General features: G+C 42.0%; 1 protein-coding gene across 1 annotated transcript in view; it reads right to left on the reverse strand.

Moving 5' to 3' along the window:
- TECTA (tectorin alpha) overlaps positions 1–19,389 on the reverse strand; it is a 101,839-nt gene that overhangs the window by 62,524 nt on the left and 19,926 nt on the right. Inside the window, exons 7-9 of the mRNA XM_064268940.1 lie at positions 15,587–16,157; positions 12,873–13,465; positions 10,953–11,526 (exon numbers count right to left, since the gene is read on the reverse strand). Of these exons, the coding sequence (XP_064125010.1) occupies positions 10,953–11,526; positions 12,873–13,465; positions 15,587–16,157 (1,738 nt within the window). The remainder of the gene's footprint in view (positions 1–10,952; positions 11,527–12,872; positions 13,466–15,586; positions 16,158–19,389) is intronic.

Below are 19,389 nucleotides of genomic sequence, written 5' to 3' on the forward strand. Positions count from 1 at the left end.
ATATCAAACCACATAAAGAAGCAGACCATGACAGCTTCTACAACCCCCCAAACAAAAGAATCAAAATCTTTCCCAAATGAAAATACAATCCTGGAATTATCAGACACAGAATATAAAAAACTAATTTACAGAATGCTTCAAGACATCAGGGATGACCTCAGAAATGAAATAAGGCAAACTGCAGAAAAAGACAAGGAACACACTGATAAAACAGCTGAAGAACTCAAAAAGATTATTCAAGAACATAGTGGAAAAATTAATAAGTTGCAAGAATCCATAGAGAGACAGCATGCAGAAATCCAAAAGATTAACAATAAAATTACAGAATTAGACAACGCAATAGGAAGTCAGAGGAGCAGACTCGAGCAATTAGAATGTAGACTGGGAAATCTGGAGGACCAGGGAATTAACACCAACATAGCTGAAAAAAAAATCAGATAAAAGAATTTAAAAAAATGAAGAAACCCTAAGAATCATGTGGGACTCTATCAAGAAGGATAATTTGCGTGTGATTGGAGTCCCAGAACAGGGAGGGAGGACAGAAAACACAGAGAGAATAGTTGAAGATCTGCTGACAGAAAACTTCCCTGACATCATGAAAGACGAAAGGATATCTACCCAAGATGCTCATCGAACCCCATTTAAGATTGATCCAAAAAGAAAAACACAAAGACATATTATCATCAAACTTGCCAAAACCAAACATAAAGAGAAAATTTTAAAAGCAGCCAGGGAGAAAAGAAAGGTCTCCTTCAAGGGAGAATCAATAAGAATAAGTTCAGACTACTCAGCAGAAACCATGCAGGCAGGAAGGCAATGGGATGACATATACAGAGCACTGAAGGAGAAAAACTGCCAGCCAAGGATCATACATCCAGCAAAACTCTCTCTGAAATATGAAGGCGAAATTAAGATATTTACAGATAAACACAAGCTTAGAGAATTTGCAAAAACCAAACCAAAGCTACAAGAAATACTAAAGGAAATTGTTTGGTCAGAAAACCAATAATATCAGATACCACCACAACACAAGGTCACAGAACAGAACATCCTGATATCAACTCAAATAGGGAAATCGCAAAAACAAATTAAGATTAATTAAAAAAAAAATGCTCAAAACAGGGAATCATTGAAGTCAATATGTAAAAGATCACAATAATCAAAAAGAGGGACTAAATACAGGTGGCATAGAACTGCCATATGGAGAGGGATGCAAGGCAATATAGGACAACACAAGTTAGGTTTTTACTTAGAAAAATAGGGGTAAATATTAAGGTAACCACAAAGAGGTATAACAACTCCATAACTCAAAATAAAAACCAAGAAAAATGTAACGACTCAGCAAACATAAAGTCAAATACTATGAAAATGAGGATCTCACAATTTACAAAGAAAAACGTCTCAGCACAAAACAGTAAGTGGAAAAATGAAACTGTCAACAACACACATAAAAAGGCATCAAAATGACAACACTAAACACTTACTGATCTATAATTACGCTGAATGTAAATGGACTAAATGCACCAATAAAGAGACAGAGAGTCTCAGACTGGATAAAGAAACACGATCCGTCTATATGCTGCCTACAAGAGACACACCTTAGACTTAGAGACACAAACAAACTAAAACTCAAAGGATGGAAAAAAATATATCAAGCAAACAATAAGCAAAAAAGAAGAGGCATAGCAATATTAATTTCTGACAAAATAGACTTTAAACTTAAATCCACCACAAAGGATAAAGAAGGACACTACATAATGATAAAAGGGACAATTGATCAGGAAGATATAACCATATTAAATATTTATGCACCCAATGACAGGGCTGCAAGATACATAAATCAAATTTTAACAGAACTGAAAAGTGAGATAGACACCTCCATAATTATAGTAGGAGACTTCAACACACCACTCTCGGAAAAGGACACGACATCCATTAAGAAGCTCAACAGAGACACGGAAGACCTAATTACAACAATCAACCAACTTGACCTCATTGACTTATACAGAACTCTCCACCCAACCGCTGCAAAGTATACTTTTTTTTCTAGCACACATGGAACATTCTCTAGAATAGACCACATATTAGGTCATAAAACAAACCTTTGCAGAATCCAAAACATCAAAATATTACAAAGCATCTTCTCAGACCACAAGGCCATAAGTGGAAAGCAATAACAGAAAAATTAGGGAAAAGAAATCAAATACTTGGAAAATGAACAATACCCTCCTGAAAAAAGATTGGGTTATAGAAGACATTAAGGAGGGAATAAGGAAATTCATAGAATGCAACGAGAATGAAAATACTTCCTATCAAAACCTCTGGGACACAGCAAAAGCAGTGCTCAGAGGCCAATTTATATCGATAAATGCAGACATACAAAAAGAAGAAAGAGCTAAAATCAGAGAACTGTCCCTACAACTTGAACAAATAGAAAGTGAGCAACAAAAGAATCCATCAGGCACCAGAAGAAAACAAATAATAAAAATTAGAGCTGAACTAAATGAATTAGAGAACAGAAAAACACTTGAAAGAATTAACAAAGCCAAAAGCTGGTTCTTCGAAAAAATTAACAAAATTGATAAACCATTGGCTAGACTGACTAAAGAAATACAGGAAAAGAAACAAATAACCTGAATAAGAAACGAGAAGGGCCACATCACAACAGACCCAACTGAAATTAAAAGAATCAATACAGATTATTATGAAAAATTGTATTCTAACAAATTTGCAAACCTAGAAGAAATGGATGAATTCCTGGAAAAACACGACCTACCTAAACTAACACAATCAGAAGTAGGACAACTAAATAGACCCATAACAAAAAAAGAGATTGAAACGGTAATCCAAAAACTCCCAACAAAAAAAACCCCTGGCCCTGATGGCTATACTGCAGAGTTCTACCAAACTTTCAGAGAAGAGTTAACACCACTACTACTAAAGGTATTTCAAAGCATAGAAAATGACGGAATACTACCTAACTCATTCTATGAAGCCACCATATCCCTGATACCAAAACCAGGTAAAGACATCACAAAAAAAGAAAATTACAGACCTATATCCCTCATGAACATAGATGCAAAAATCCTCAACAAAATTCTAGCCAATAGAATTCAACAACATATCAAAAAAATAATTCACCACAACCAAGTGGGATTTATACCAGGTATGCAAGGCTGGTTTAATATTAGAAAAACCATTAATGTAATCCACCATGTAAATAAAACAAAAGACAAAAACCACATGATCTTATCAATTGATGCAGAAAAGGCATTTGACAAACTCCAACACTCATTTATGATAAAAACTCTCACCAAAATAGGAATTGAAGGAAAATTCCTCAACATAATAAAGGGCATCTACTAAAAAAAAAAAAAAACTTTTTAGTTTTTTTTATACAAAGCCAACAGCCAACATCACTCTAAATGGAGAGAACCTGAAAGCATTTCCCTTGAGAACAGGAACCAGACAAGGATGCCCTTTATCACCACTCTTATTCAACATTACGCTAGAAGTCCTAGCCAGAGCAATTAGGCTAGACAAAGAAATAAAGGGCTTCCAGATTGGCAAGGAGGAAGTAAAATTATCTCTATTTGCAGTTGACATGATCTTATACACAGAAAACCCCAAGGAATCCTCCAGAAAACTACTGAAACTAATAGAAGAGTTTGGCAGAGTCTCAGGTTATAAGATAAACATACAAAAATCACTTGGATTCCTCTACATCAACAAAAAGAACATCAAAGAGGAAATCACCAAATCAATACCATTCACAGTAGCCCCCAAGAAGATAAAATACTTAGGAATAAATCTTACCAAAGATGTAAAAGACCTATACAAAGAAAACTACAAAGCACTACTACAAGAAATTAAAAAGGACATACTTAAGTGGAAAAACATACTTTGCTCATGGATAGGAAGACTTAACATAGTAAAAATGTCTATTCTACCAAAAGCCATCTATACATACAATGCACTTCCGATCCAAATTCCAATGTCATTTTTTAAGGTGATAGAGAAACAAATCACCAACTTCATATGGAAGGGAAAGAAGCCTCGGATAAGCAAAGCATTACTGAAAAAGAAGAAGAAAGTGGGAGGCCTCACTCTACCTGATTTCAGAACCTATTATACAGCCACAGTAGTCAAAACAGCCTGGTACTGGTACAACAACAGACACACAGACCAGTGGAACAGAATTGAGAACCCAGATACAAATCCATCCACATATGAGCAGCTGATATTTGACAAAGGCCCAGTGTCAGTTAGTTGGGGAAAAGATAATCTTTTTAACAAATGGTGCTGGCATAACTGGATATCCATTTGCAAAAAAATGAAACAGGACCCATACCTCACACCATGCACAAAAACTAACTCCAAGTGGATCAAAGACCTAAACATAAAGACTAAAACGATAAAGATCATGGAAGAAAAAATAGGGACAACCTTAGGAGCCCTAATACAAGGCATAAACAGAATACAAAACATTACCAAAAATGACGAAGAGAAACCAGATAACTGGGAGCTCCTAAAAATCAACCACCTATGCTCATCTAAAGACTTCATCAAAAGAGTAAAAAGAACACCTACAGACTGGGAAAGAATTTTCAGCTATGACATCTCCGACCAGCACTTGATCTCTAAAATCTATATGATTCTGTCAAAACTCAACCACAAAAAGACAAACAACCCAATCAAGAAGTAGGCAAAGGATATGAACACACACTTCACTAAAGAAGATATTCAGGCAGCTAACAGATACATGAGAAAATGCTCTCGATCATTAGCCATTAGAGAAATGCAAATTAAAACCACGATGAGATTCCGTCTCACTCCAACAAGGCTGGCATTAATCCAAAAAACACAAAATAATTAATGTTGGAGAGGCTGCGGAGAGATTGGAACTCCTATACACTGCTGGTGGGAATGTAAAATGGTACAACCACTTTGGAAATCTATCTGGCGTTACCTTAAACAGTTAGAAATAGAACTACCATACAACCCAGAAATCCCACTCCTCGGAATATACCCTAGAGATACAAGAGCCTTCACACAAACAGATATATGCACACCCATGTTTATTGCAGCTCTGTTTACAATAGCAAAAAGCTGGAAGCAACCAAGGTGTCCATCAATGGATGAATGGTTAAATAAATTGTGGTACATTCACACAATGGAATACTACGCATCGATAAAGAACAGTAAGGAATCTGTGAAACATTTCATAACATGGAGGAACCTGGAAGGCATTATGCTGAGCGATATTAGTCAGAGGCAAAAGGACAAATATTGTATAAGACCACTATTATAAGATCTTGAGAAATGGTATAAACTGAGAAGAACACATACTTTTGTGGTTACGAGGCGGGGAGGGAGGGAGGGTGGGAGAGGGTTTTTTACTGATTAATTAGTAGATAAGAACTGCTTTAGGTGAAGGGAAGGACAACACTCAATACATGGAAGGTCAGCTCAACTGGACTGGACCAAAAGCAAAGAAGTTTCCAGGATAAACTGAATGCTTCAAAGGTCAGTGGAGCAAGGGCGGGGGGTTGGGGACTATGGCTTAAGGGGACTTCTAAGTCAATGGGCAAAATAATTCTATTATGAAAACATTCTGCATCCCACTTTGAAATGTGGCATCTGGGGTCTTAAATGCTAACAAGCGGCCATCTAAGATGCATCAATTGGTCTCAACTCACCTGGATCAAAGGAGAATGAAGAACACCAAGGTCACACGATAACTAAGAGCCCAAGAGACAGAAAGAGCCTCATGAAATAGAGACTTACATCATCCTGAGACTAGAAGAACTAGATGGTGCCCGGCTACAACTGATGACTGCCCTGGCAGGGAGCACATCAGAGAACCCCTGAGGGAGCAGGAGATCAGTGTGATGCAGACCCCAAATTCTCACAAAAAGACCATACTTAATGGTCTGAATGAGACTAGAGGAATCCCGGCGGTTATGGTCCCCAAAACTTCTGTTGGCTCAGGACAGGAACCATTCCCGAAGACAACTCAGCAGTCATGAAAGGGACTGGACAGTGGGTAGGAGAGAGATGCTGATGAAGAGTGAGCTAATGATATCAGGTGGACACTTGAGACTGTGTTGGCATCTCCTGTCTGGAGGGGGGATGGGAGGATAGAGAGAGTTGGAAGCTGGCAAAATTGTCACAAAAGGAGAGACTGGAAGGGTTGACTCATTAGGGGGAGAGCAAGTGGGAGAACGGAGTAAGGTGTATATAAACTTATATGTGACAGTCTGACTTAATTTGTAAACGTTCACTTGAAGCTCAATAAAAGTTAATTAAAAAAAAATTAGAATAACATGACTAAAAAAAAAAAAACATACTATACAGGTACAGTAATCAAAACAGCCTGGTACTGATATGACAACAGACAGACCAATGGAATAGAATTGAGAGTCCAGAAGTAAACCCACACATCCATGGCCAACAGATTTTTTACAAGGGTGCTAAGTCTATTCAATGAGGAAAGAAGAATCTTTTCAATAAATGGTGCTGGAATTTCCACATGCCAAAAAATGAAACAGGATCTATGTCTCGTACCACACACAAAAGCAAATTCAAAATGGATTAAGGATCTAAATGTGCAAACTAAAACCATAAAATTCTTAGAAGAACAAGCAGGGGCAACACTGTCAGGCCTAGCTTTCAACAATGGATTATCGACTATGATAACAAAAGCACAAACAGAAAAAGACAAAATAAATAAATGGGACTTCATAAAAATTAAAAACTTTTGTTCGTGAAAGCCTTTACCAAAAAAGTGAAAATACAAACTATTGACTGGGAGGATATCTTCAGAGACCATATAAAAAAAAAAAAAAAATCTAATAACCAAAAATATATATAAAACTTCAACAACTTAAGGACAAAAAGATAAATAACCCAATCATAAAATGGGGAAGGGACTTGAATAGATATTTCACCAAAGAGGATATTTAAATGGCCACCAAATACCTGAAAAGATGCTCACCATCGGGCTGGGGCCCATGGTCTCTGGAGACATCTAGCTCAATTGACATAATATAGTTTATAAAGAAAAAATTCTACATCCTACTTTGGAGAAAAGTGTCTGGGGTCTTAAAAGCTTGTTAGTAGCCATCTAAGATACACCACTTGTCTCACCCCATCTGGAGCAAGGGAGAATGAAGAAGACAAAAGACAAATGGGAAAAATTAGTCCAAAGGACTAATGGACCACAACTACCTCAGCCTCCACCAGACTGAGTCCAGCACAACTAGATGGTGCCCAGCTACCACTATGGACTGCTCTGATAGGGATCACAATAGAGGGTCCCAGACAGCTGGAGAAAAATGTAGAACAAAATTCTAACTCACACACACACACACACACACACAAAAACCAGACTTACTGGTGACAGAGACTGGAGAAACCCAGAGAGTATGGCCCCCAGACACTCTTTTGGCTCGGTAATGAGGTCACTCCTAAGGTTCACCCTTCAGCCAAAGATTAGACAGGCCCATAAAACAAAATGAGACTAAAGGGCACAGCAGCCCACAGGCAAGTACGAGAAGACAGGAGGAGACAGGAAAGCTGGTAATGGGGAACCCAAGGTTGAGAAGGGGAGAGTCGTAGGTTTGGCAACCAATGTCACAAAACAATATGTGTATTAATTGTTTAATGAGAAACTAATTTTCTCCATAAACCTTAATCTAAAGCACACACACACACACACACACAAAATCATGGCCCACATGAATGTCCCCGGGTGGCACAAATGGAAGAAAAAAAAAAAGATGCTCAACATCATTAGCCATCAGAGAGATACAAATATAAACCAAATGAGATCAATTTTTTACTACGGCTAAGATTAAAAAAAAGAAGAAGACAGAAAATAACAAATATTGGAGGATGTCAGGAAATTGGAACCTTTATCCATTGCTGGTGGGAATCCAAAATGGTAAAGCCATTGTGGAAAAAAGTGCGGTGGTTCCTCAAAAAACTGAAAATAAAACAACTGTAACCCAAAAAAACCCAGTGCCGTTGAGTCGATTTCAACTCATAGCGACCCTATATGACAGAGTAGAACTGCCCCATAGAGTTTCCAAGGAGCGCCTGGCGGATTTGAACTGCCGACCCTTTGGTTAGCAGCTGTAGCACTTAACCACTACGTCACCAGGGTTTCTGCAAAACTACCATTTGACCCAGCAATTCCACTCATAGGTATATGTCCAAAAGACTTGAAAGCAGAAACTCAAAAAGAGTTCTACACCAATGTTCATCGCAACAGTATTCACAACAGCCAAAAGTGGAAATGATCCAAATACCCAACAAAATGTGATACACAAAACAATGGAATACTATTTAGCTAGTAGGAAAAAAAAAAAAAATTTTTTTTTTTTTTTTTTAGTAGGAGAAATGAAGTCTTGATACATGCTACAGTATGGATGGAGCTTGAAGACATTATGCTGAGCAAAATAAGCTAGTCACTAAAGGACAAATACTGTATGACCTCACTTATATAAAAAGACAAGAAAAAGCAAATGTATACAGACCAAAGTTTATTTACCAAGGGCAGTGAGAGGGGGAAAAGGGGTTAACAGTAATGGAAAAATCACATTGATTAAGAGTAGGCTTGCACAGCCAATTATTATCGCAATTGCTGTCAATAAGTTGTACACCTGTAAAAAGTCGCATTGCCAAAAGTTGTGTGATAGATATATTTACAACAATGACCAAAAAAAAAAAAAAAGAGTAGCTGCTAATGCTGCTCACGTACTAACATCTCATGGAATTTGGTTCCTTGATTTGGAGGTTTAGGGTCATGGTTTCATGAGACATCCCAGTTAATTGGCCTAATAATGTGTTCAGTGCTTCTGTCCTACTTCCTAGTCCATTGCATAATGCCTGAGGTCTTAAAAGCTTGCAAGTGTCCATCCAAGGTACAACAATTAGTATCTATTCACCTGGAGCAACAGAAGAAGAAGGAGAGTCAGGAACAGAAGGAGGAGACGGAATGTGTGGCTAATAGCCTCCATGAACTACTGCCTCCTTTGCCATGAGACCAGAAGAACTGAATGGTGCCTGGGTACCCTTACTGATCATTCCATTGAAGATTCCTGATCAAAAGGGGGAAAATGCAGAACAGAATTTCAAATTCTCACAGACTCTAGACTTTCTGAAGCTATGGAGGCTAGATGAATCCCTGAAACTATTGGCCTGAGAGAATCTTTAAATCTTAAACCAAAAATATCCCCTGAAGTCTTCTTAAAACCAAGCAATGGTTTAGCTTAGCTAGTAAAAAAGATCTGCCTTGAGCATTATGCTCTTAAGAACTATCTATATGGGATCACATTGACAACAGTAACTCGAAAGATTAGACAGGAACCTTCGGAGGTAGTGAGTTTATGTTAATGGGGAGAAATAACTCAGCAAAGGAGGGTGAGAATGGCTGTGCAACTAACTCAAAGAATGTGATCAATGTCACTAAAAAGTACGTGTAGAAACTGCTGAATTGGTGTACATTTTGCTGTGTATATTCTCAACAACAGCAACAAAATAAATAAAAATTAGAAAAAAAATTAACTGAGGGGAACAAAAGCAGATGGGGTAGGGGAGGGATGTATTCTTCAAAAATGTCAAAGCCATAAAAGACAAAAAAGCTAAAGAACTGTTTCAGATTACAGGAGACTAAAGAGACATGACAATTAAATATAACATGTGATCCCAGACGAGATCCTATACTGGGACAAAAAAAAAAAAAAATGCTATAAGGGACATTACTGAGTCAATTGAAAAAATTAGGATAAAAAAAATTACTGTATCAATGTGAAATTTCCTAAGGTAGGTATCTGTACCATGGTTATGTATGTGCATGTCATTCTAAGTTCATACACGCTGAAATATTTAGGGGTAAAGGGATATGATGTCTATGACTTACTCTCAAATGGTTCACATAAATATGTCTCTCTTCATACATATATTTAGACAGACAGAGACGTACCCAGAGGGAGAAAGAGACAGACAGAAGGACATACAGGGACAGAAAGCAAATGATAAAGCAAAAGGTGCCAAATGTTAACAATAGGTTAATCTGGGTAAAGGGTATACAGGTGTTCTTGGAACTCTTCTGTCACTTTGAATTATTTCAAATAAAAAGTTAAAAAGAAAAACATCAACAGGAAAAATGCAATGGGAGACAGATAAACAGATGTAGAGGATAGAATCTGAATGGTGGCATTGGTTTCTGTCTTGGACCTATCTTTTGGTGCGAGAGGAATGTGTGCTGGAGTCTAGGCATGGATCCCACCCTCTCAGCCAGTGAGCTTCTTCTAATCTCCATGTTACTCCTCCCTGTGGCCTCCCTGATATTCAAAGGCGTCATATATTGTTCTTCCAAGCAATTATTCTAATTACTGCTAGTACTTCCACTGCCTTGCCGAGAGGGGTCAGATACTCTGGGGACGAAATGAAAGAACAGCAACCTGGGACCCTCTGAACAGCATGGCCAGTTTTGCCCTGGGGAGCGGTGCTAATCTTTGCAGTGAGAGGCACCCTGAACTGATCACCTTGCATCTAAATGAATGGGGCCCTTCTTTTGCCAAGAGAAGGGCACATATGGAGCCACTGTAAGGATTTCTATACATCCTTGGGGCCTGAGTGCCCCTACTGCTTTGACATGGCAAGGTCTCTTCCCTATGCCAGATGAAACCACAAGTCAATAGGATGGTTAATTTTTCTACAAAAAGAGGCACTGTGGAATGAAAAACAAAAATAAAGGTGAGAAACCATCTGGTTTGGGGTGATCGGCCTTCCAGAGGACATGTCAGATTAGGGAAGATATCACAGTAAATACATCACCCTTAAACCCAGTTCCACCAGAAAGAGGAGTCCTGAGTAAGAGAACCAGAGCCTCATCTCCTCCCACTTCCCTACTTAGCCTTCCCCAGAACATAACCCCAACTTACGGCAGAAGTCATAGGTTCGCCAGGGGCCCACCTCCACATCAGCATTCTTGCAAGCACCGGCATAGCGAGCCACAGAGTCACAGAGTTCCGACTCGTTGCCCCCACTTTGGCACAGGCGGAAGAGGCAGGTGCGATAGTAGGCAGTGACATTGACCACACCGTGGCATTCCAGGAAGGAGCTGTTGGAGGGGTCGTTGATGATGCCGCACCTGGAACGGCTCCGATAAAACTTGAGCAGCTCTGAGTCGTTGCTGCAAGCCTTCAGCAGGTCCCCGCACTCCCCGTTGCAGATCTCCTCGAAGGTTGTCCAGCTTTCCAGGAACGCTGCTAGGTTGTCTGTGCACTTGCCGTTGGGGAGACAGAACTCATCACTGGCATTTGCGTTGAAGAAGCCGCACAGCCCTCCAGTGCAATCGAAGTAGGTAGTGGACAGCCGGATGTACAACAGGCCTGTGTCTGCGTACTGCACCGTCACAACGCCCTTGGACTCCACCGTGGTGCTGTTTTTGTTTCGATAAATTTCCAGCTTCCCCGAAGGATGGAAAAAAGGTAATTCCACCTCCTGACTATTCAACTGAAAAACCAAATCACTATCATCAATTCCAGATACACACAGAGTACCCACACCTTTCCAGGCTATGGAATAAGGACCTGGTTCTGCTCCATGATTATCTCTTAGAGAACAGCCAAGAAGCTGATGGTCTGTGCAAACCACACAGATAAACACCAACTGTTTCTTCATGGGCATCTTTGTTTCTTTCTTTCCAGAGCCCCCTGATTCAACACATTTGCTGTTTATTTGTGTGTGCCCAAGACCTAAAGTGAGCCCAAAACAAAACTGAAATGTGAGAAAAACTGCGATAGGTATGTGGCTTTCTCCTGCTGCCTGGATCCTCCATTTTGGTACCTTTCGGAAACAGATCCTCACCTTCCCAATCCTTCTGGTTTCTCCTTTTCCCTTCAGATCTTACCTTCCCTATGCCCCAGCCCCCCGGAGGCATATAGTGTGTATCTAATTATCTCACTATCCATCTACCTATCCACCTCTCACTATTCTTTCAGTACGTTAATCTCTGCCAATGCATCAAATGGGAACAAAAACCCAGTCCTTTCAGTTTGTGGATATGTATTTTGTTATCTCTTTGTACAGTAGTGTACTGACTTTTACATTCTAAATTAGAATGTATGTGATATGATGAAATGCCTGTTGGATTGGGAGAGAGAAGTCCCCCACCTCATCCCAGCTCTGCCACTACTGAGCAGTGGGACCCCTCACTTGGCCCTTTGGGATCTTCATATGAAAACAAGGCGTTGTACTAGATGAGTTACAAGATTCTTTCTATAGCTAATGATCTATGAGTCTTGATGCCTAATGATGGATATTTTAGACCAGATCAGAGGGGTGGAAGTCACCATGGCAAAAATCCCTTATATTACCTGACATGTCCCCATCTATGGATAGGAGAGTGTGTGTGTATATATATATATATAGTACAAAGCACAGACTCTGGGGCCAGATTGCCTGGGCTTAAATTCTACCTTATATGTCCCTTGGGAAGTTACCTAACCTCTCTATGCCTCAGTTTTCTCAACTGTAAAATGAAGATAATAGTATTATCTACCTCATCAAATTCAATACAACCCTGCTTATAAAGTGCTTAGGATAGTGCTTGGCACACAGTAAGCAGTCCATAAATATTTGCTATTATAGAGAACTAGGCCTGTGATACCCATCAAATTAGAGAAATTCCAGCTTCACTCCATTCTCCGCTTGACAGACTCTTAGCTGATGCTGGTAGTAGCCATCTCCTTCTAGAATCCACTCCTGGTCAAAGGCAGAAAGGCAAACTGAAGAGAATGGAAGCCCATTTACTTGGTGAGAGTCATCAAAAAACCTTCAAAGGTAGCAAGGAATCTTACCTTGACTTCTGAAGCCCCGACTCCGCCTATCTTGACCTCCTGGTCAGCCACGAGGATCCGAAGGCCTCGTAGCCAAGCAAGCCCTGCGTCAGGCTTCTTTTTGTTGATGTCGATTTCTAAGTACTCTGGCCGGTCGGGGCAGGTCTTCAGGAGGGTGTAGGAGAACTCCGAGGGGAAGGAGTAGGCAACGCCATCGAAGGTGTGCAGCACCTGGTTCTGGCTGAGCAGGCACACGGTCTCCCGCGAGGGGAAGCAGCCCTGGTAGCCATCCTCCACCGCGCACACCTCGCCGCTGCGGCAGGTCTTGTTGAAGCAGTAGACGTCTCCGCCCTCCTCGCACAGGCACTGCACGGTGCAGTTGGCCGTGGCCCAGAAGAACTCCCCCATGGTGTAGTAGTGGCCGTCGAAGTCGCAGCCGCACTTGTGCAGGGGGACGCACTGGCTGGTGCTGAGGACAAAGCCTTCGTTGCACTCACAGCCCTCAGTGCAGGGGGTTGGGCAGTTCTGAGAGGCCGTCAGATCCGAGCACGTGTTGGGGCAGCTGCTGGTGCACACGGAATAGTGGCTGAAGCTTGGGCACTGCACGGTGGACACTGACGTGGGGAAAAGGAAGAAAGAGAATGTGACCACAAGGTGAGGGACCCCGTGTGCCAACGTCCAGAGTCCAACAAGCACAGGGACCAAGAGAAAATAACTCTTCTTCTCTATCATTTAGCTCCTCGGGGAGGGCAAAAAGACCCTTCATTCAGGAAGGAGAGACTTAAGTTGCATCTATAGAAGTGAGCTCAATTACTCTCATCAAACTACTGTGCAGTATCATTGAAGTGTGAACTCTAATTTGATCATCTAGGCTGACAGTACACTTAAGGTTGCTGTCCTAATTAGACTAGGCTATAGTCAATGTTTGGTGAGCTACAACTATCGAGAAGTTTTAAAATCTTAAACTGATAGACTTTTATCAGTTGATCTGATTTTTAAGAGCATGGCCCATTCTTTGAAGGAAATGAAATGCAGCTTTCAGGAGAAACGAAAAAAAAGTTGAAAACATGAAATTTCTAGCAAGGAGAGTCTTAAAATACCTAAATGTCACCAAGGAACACTGTGGAAGTGAATTCCCTGGGGTATTGAAATTAAGAAGTCGCCTTGACTATCTGAAACGATGTGTGTGCTTCCTGCGCCAGGAAACCTGATCTGAGCCAGATGCCTTCTGGAGGGACTTCTTGCTTTAGAAACCTTCGGCTCTGCTTTTAAGAACATCTGAATCTAAATAAATGTCTCAGTCTGGTTGAATAGAATATGCAGGGGCTCAGTGGCCTAGCAAACTAGCTCTTTGAGTTAAATAAAATTCATCCTACCAAAACAAACATCAGAGAAAGAGAGAAGCAGAGCTGGGAGAAAATGTGGGAAATGGCAAAGTAGTACAACTAGGAAAAAAAGAATAGAGACATTATAGATAAAAATGTAGTTGGGCAATGTGGATGCTGTTGGATTGTACAAGAATTAAGGACAAGCCATATTTGGTCAGGCTCAGAGATGGGGGTGCTCTGGGCAGAAGAGGCTGCCAGTCACAGAGCAAGGAAAATACATGGTCTCATCATAGTCTGAACAATAAGCTAAGAATTAGCATAAACCTGATACAGGATGATTTATGTAAAACTAACTCCTACTGATGGGGAAAAACCTCCCCCTGGCCTTGGAATGTAAAGAAACTGTTCAGTCGTCTCATCTCCGTTGCACTGTCGTATGCCTGGGCTGTAATCACCTATTAACTGATGGAGAAAGCCAAGGACCGGGAAGGAAACAAAATTCAGAGAAGCTATTTGTTGTTTGCTTGTCTCCAAAGTTTCTAAAGCTAAAAAAGAAAGAGAGATTTAAGTGAGATAGAAGGAAAAAAGAATGAGATGACTAAATAGTATAAAATGCTTAACCCAAAAGTGTAACTCAAAAGAAACTGGGTTTCCCTATACCGTTGGGGCTTTTCTTAGCCGTTTAGCATTTCAGAAGGGCTGCTTTATTTGTGGACTATGGCACAGTGGTTAAGAGCTATAGCTGCTAACCAAAAGGTCGGCAGTTCGAATCCACCAGCCACTCCTGGGAAACCCTATGGGGCAGTTCTCCTCTGCCCTCTAGGGTCACTATGAGTCGGTATGAACTCCACGTCAGCAGGTTTGGTTTGGTTTTGGTATACTCCCTCTCTGCAGACCTTCTACCAGCGACAGATCAGCAGAATGCGCCAACACAAGGGCACAAACCCTAAAGTACCTGAAAGTGGGGGGGAAAAAACCCCAAGGAACAAATGCTGCAGGTTCCAGTTGGGAGGTGAGATGTTTTCCGACAGGCCGTCATGATTACCCAGGCCTAGCCACCTCCATCTCTGAAAACAACACCTCTTCACTCAGCTCTGGGACGGCCATTCCTTGCTACAGGGCCTGACCCCAGCCATGAAGGTCCTTCCAGGCACTCCACATTTCCAGATCATTCACATCAATCAGCAGTTTCTTGTTTTCTGGCTATGATATTGGGTGTGTGGGGAGGGGTAGGGAGAGGAAGTAAAGATCCTCGTACAGTTCATTCTTTGTAACTTGTCATATTTCAGCCTTAGCCTCCACCTTGGGCAATTTGTCATAACAAGGGCATCTCTGAAGAGCCCAGAAGCCCTATCCCTGCCCGCCTACACAAGCCAGGCCTTTCATTTGGATGGGACGCCAGCTTACCACACCCAGTCTGGATTCGCCAGTCTCCAATTGCAATGCCGAGGGCTTGGCACACCAGGGCGTAGGCCTGGATGGCTTGACAGAGGAGGGTGCCATTGTCCTGCACACTGCACAGGTCATACACACAGCTGTGGATGAAGGCTGTGGGGTCCACCACGGTACCGCACTCCCACAGGGGGCTATCCGTCTTGTTGAGGAAGCCACAGTAGTCGGAGCCGAAGTAGACGGCCTCGGTGGCAGCATCACACTGGGTGCAGTTGTCCACACAGCCGGAGTCGCACTTCCAGTCGGGGTGGTAGACACGCCAGCTCTCTCCGAGGTCCAGCACAGACATGGCTGGCCTGCCATCGGGGCGGAGGAAGTCATCCAGTGGGTTTTTATTGTAGTTTCCACAGAGCCCACAAGTGGAGTTTATATAGGAGCCTGGGATGGAAATGGAGGCATAGTGCTGGCCGTCAAACGTCACTAAGAGCCCAAAATCCGTTTCCACAGCAGTAGACATGCCACTCTGGTAGATTTTCACCGCCCCCAATTCTAAGGTGACGGGCAGAGAAGTCACTAGGTCATTAACCTGCCAACAACAGTAACAGTAAAAGGCAGGTGAGCAGGTACCAGGGCAACAGTTTCCAGCAGAGGTCAGGAGAGGAGGCAAAGCAACTCAGTGCTGCCGAGACAACGGCCCCCAAGTGTCTGCTCCAGTGGGCAACCTTCTACTAAGACAAAGGCTTGGGGAAAAGCCTTAGAGACCAGGCTGGCTGGGGCCACCTGGGCAGTGTGCATTTGAGCCATGATAGGCATAGCATTTCTAGGGCCACCATCCAACACCCCAGCCCAGAGAGTCCTCTGTGATCAGGTGGTTGTCAACCCTTCTTGTATGGCTCTAGGGTCAGCTCCAAGTCTTTTCTTGAAAGGCTAGTCATCGAGTTTTTCCCTGTGTGTTCCTCTAAATCCATTCCTTATGTCCCAGCTTACGTCACATATTTTTCATGACCCCTTCCCTCCCGTTAACACTCACTGACCATTCCTCCCAGCTGAAATGTCGATATAGACTGTTGGACACAGTTTAGCTTCTGGAGCTGCCCTGGTGTTATTCTTTGAGCATTTCACCCTGTAATTTCCTTGATAACAGGACTATGTCATTTAATCATTCATTCAACCACAAAAAAAAAAAGTTGAATACCTACTGGGTACCAAGCACTATGTTAGGTGCTGAGAACTAAGGAATTAAAAAAATGCCTCTGCCTTTCAAGGAGTTTTAGGTCTGTTGAGGAAGAGGGACACAAATAGGTATTTATCATATGCTGTTTTACAGATGAATTAATGGATGCTGCAGGGGGAGACCAGCGAATGAACACCAAGCCCAGATGGGGGAAGTCAAATAATACTTTTTAGAGGAGGTTAGTCTGACCTGAGTCTTGAAGGAAAGGGCCAAAGGAAGAGTGGGGGAGACAGAATTCCATGATGGGAATAAGGGCAAGGTGGATAGAAATAGCTGCATGTGGGTGGGGAAGTCATCAGGGTGTCACTGTGCTGCAGGGGGAAGGTGGCCAGAGATAAAGCTGGAGACATGGGCAAGGTCAACAAATACTCATTTCGCCTCTTCTGTGTGCCAAGCACTGTTCTAGGAGTTGGGGATCAACCATAAACAAAACAGACAAAATTCCCTTTCATGGAGCTTATATTCTAGTTGGAGAGACCAGTAATAAACAAAATAAATACATAAAACATATCAAGTAAAATTATATCTTGGAGTCCCTGGGCAGTTGAAGGTTCGAGTCCACCTGGAAGCACATTGGCAGACCTGGCAATCTACTTCTGAACAATCAGCCATTGAAAACCCTATGGAATGCAACTCTACTCTGACACACATAGGGCCACCATGAGCTGGAATCAGCTTGACAGGAACTGGCTTTTTATATCATATCAGTGTTATGGAGAACAATAAAGCAGGGAGGATGAATAGGAGTGCTGGGGAAGAGGGTTCCTAATTTTAACTAGCATGGTGAGGGGAGACCTCACCAGGAAAGGGACATTTAGGTGAGGCAGATGGTCATCCATTTACGTAGTGCGAGAGTATCGCATAGAGGGAACAGCCAGGCTTGAGGTGGGAGTGTGCCTGGATATTCCTGGGACACCAGGAAGGCCAGTGAGGCTGGAGCAGACAGAGCAAGGAGAGGGCAATAGTAGATGATGTCAGAAAGATAACAGCAGCCAGAACAGGCAGAGCCTTGTTGGCCATTGTCAAGACTTTGGCTTTGACTAGGAGTGAGACAGAGAGCCAAAGAGTGTTTAGAGCAAAGGATTGACATGATCTGACTTCTGTTTTAAAAGAATTGCTCTGGCTTCAGTGTTGAGAATAGATCTCAGAGGGCCTTTCATGCCATGTTAAAAAACAAAACTTGGATTTCTCTTCTGTAGGGAGAACCTTTGAAGGGTTTTATGTAAGGCCATGGCATGGTCACATTTGCATTTCAGTAAGCCCATTCTGGCCAGCATGAGAATGTATTGAAATATGTCAAGATTAGAAGCAGAGATACCAGACAGTTTGTTGCTGCAAGAGTCCAGATGGGCAAACAAAGATGAGGAACTAAAGTAGATGCAGACATGAAGAGTTGAAAAGGGAGGGAAAAATTTACAGCGTAAACTCAGCAGGACCTAGTGATTTTTGCTGCGGGGAGTAAGAGAAGGGAGGAGAATCCAGGATAAGTCCCAGGTGGTCTAGCTCATGTGAACAGGTGGCTTGATAAGCCTCCAACAGAGGGAGTTAATGTTCTTTTTTTTGCACTTCACATACCTACCACCAATAGACACTCACATTTGTGGGCTGGGATGGAATGGCTAGTCTAGAACAGTCCCAGCTGGACTTGACTGTTAAGTACACATACATATTCCAAGCTCCCCTGGGCACAAACTGCTCTACGGAACATGAGAAGGACAAGGGTCCTAGTTGTCACCATTGTTACAACTTTCTAAATTGTCTAGAAGGTGAGACAATAGATTGTCCAAGCATCTCTCCCAAGAATCATCATAGCAGACTAATCTCTGTCTCTGAGATTAGTAAGACTTGGTAGGGACAAGAACAAGGAAAAAAGGCTGGGGAAATAAATTGTTCTGCAGAGAGCTAGAATGAGAAAGGAAAAGCCTAGGGGTTGATCAGTTTGTCCTCATCTCCTAGGTAGAGGGTTATCTAACAAGGGTGAGAAAAGCCATACCCTTAGGGAGATTAGCAAGCTAGCAAGAATGTTAGATGATTATTATGTATTGTTCTGTGCTGAGATGTAGAAGTGAAATCATCCCAAAGGTTGGTATAATTTTAAATGCCAAATACATCAATTGCTGAGTGTCCTCCCCAACTCAAACTTAAGCTCCAGCTAACCAGGGGCAAGGTCTTACATGTCTTCAAGCAGAAGCTACTGGGTAGAACGTGTCTGAATGTTTCAACAGCCCCACCTGGTTTCCCTACAACAGGTCTGGTCCCACTCATACTGACCAACCAAACACCTTACACCTAGGCTGACCAGGGGCTGGTATGTCCCAGTTCACAACTTTCTCCCTGACATAACTGTTAACAATTGTGCACCCCTTCGCTCTCACAAGCATCTCCATTTGAGCCACGAATTATCCAGTCACAGTCCTTATGTGCTCAGAGTAGGAGCTCCAGGTGGACTTTGACTCCAACACACGATTTCTTATTTCATTCCTCCATTCCTTCAACAGTACAATCAGTCCTTGATTAGCCAACAGTTGATTGGCTTCACCTCTTTGCTTTCCCTTCTTCTCCCTGTTTTCTAGTCATTTCCCTC

The sequence above is a fragment of the Loxodonta africana genome, chromosome 15, assembly GCF_030014295.1.
Source record: "Loxodonta africana isolate mLoxAfr1 chromosome 15, mLoxAfr1.hap2, whole genome shotgun sequence".
Taxonomy (NCBI): domain Eukaryota; kingdom Metazoa; phylum Chordata; class Mammalia; order Proboscidea; family Elephantidae; genus Loxodonta; species Loxodonta africana.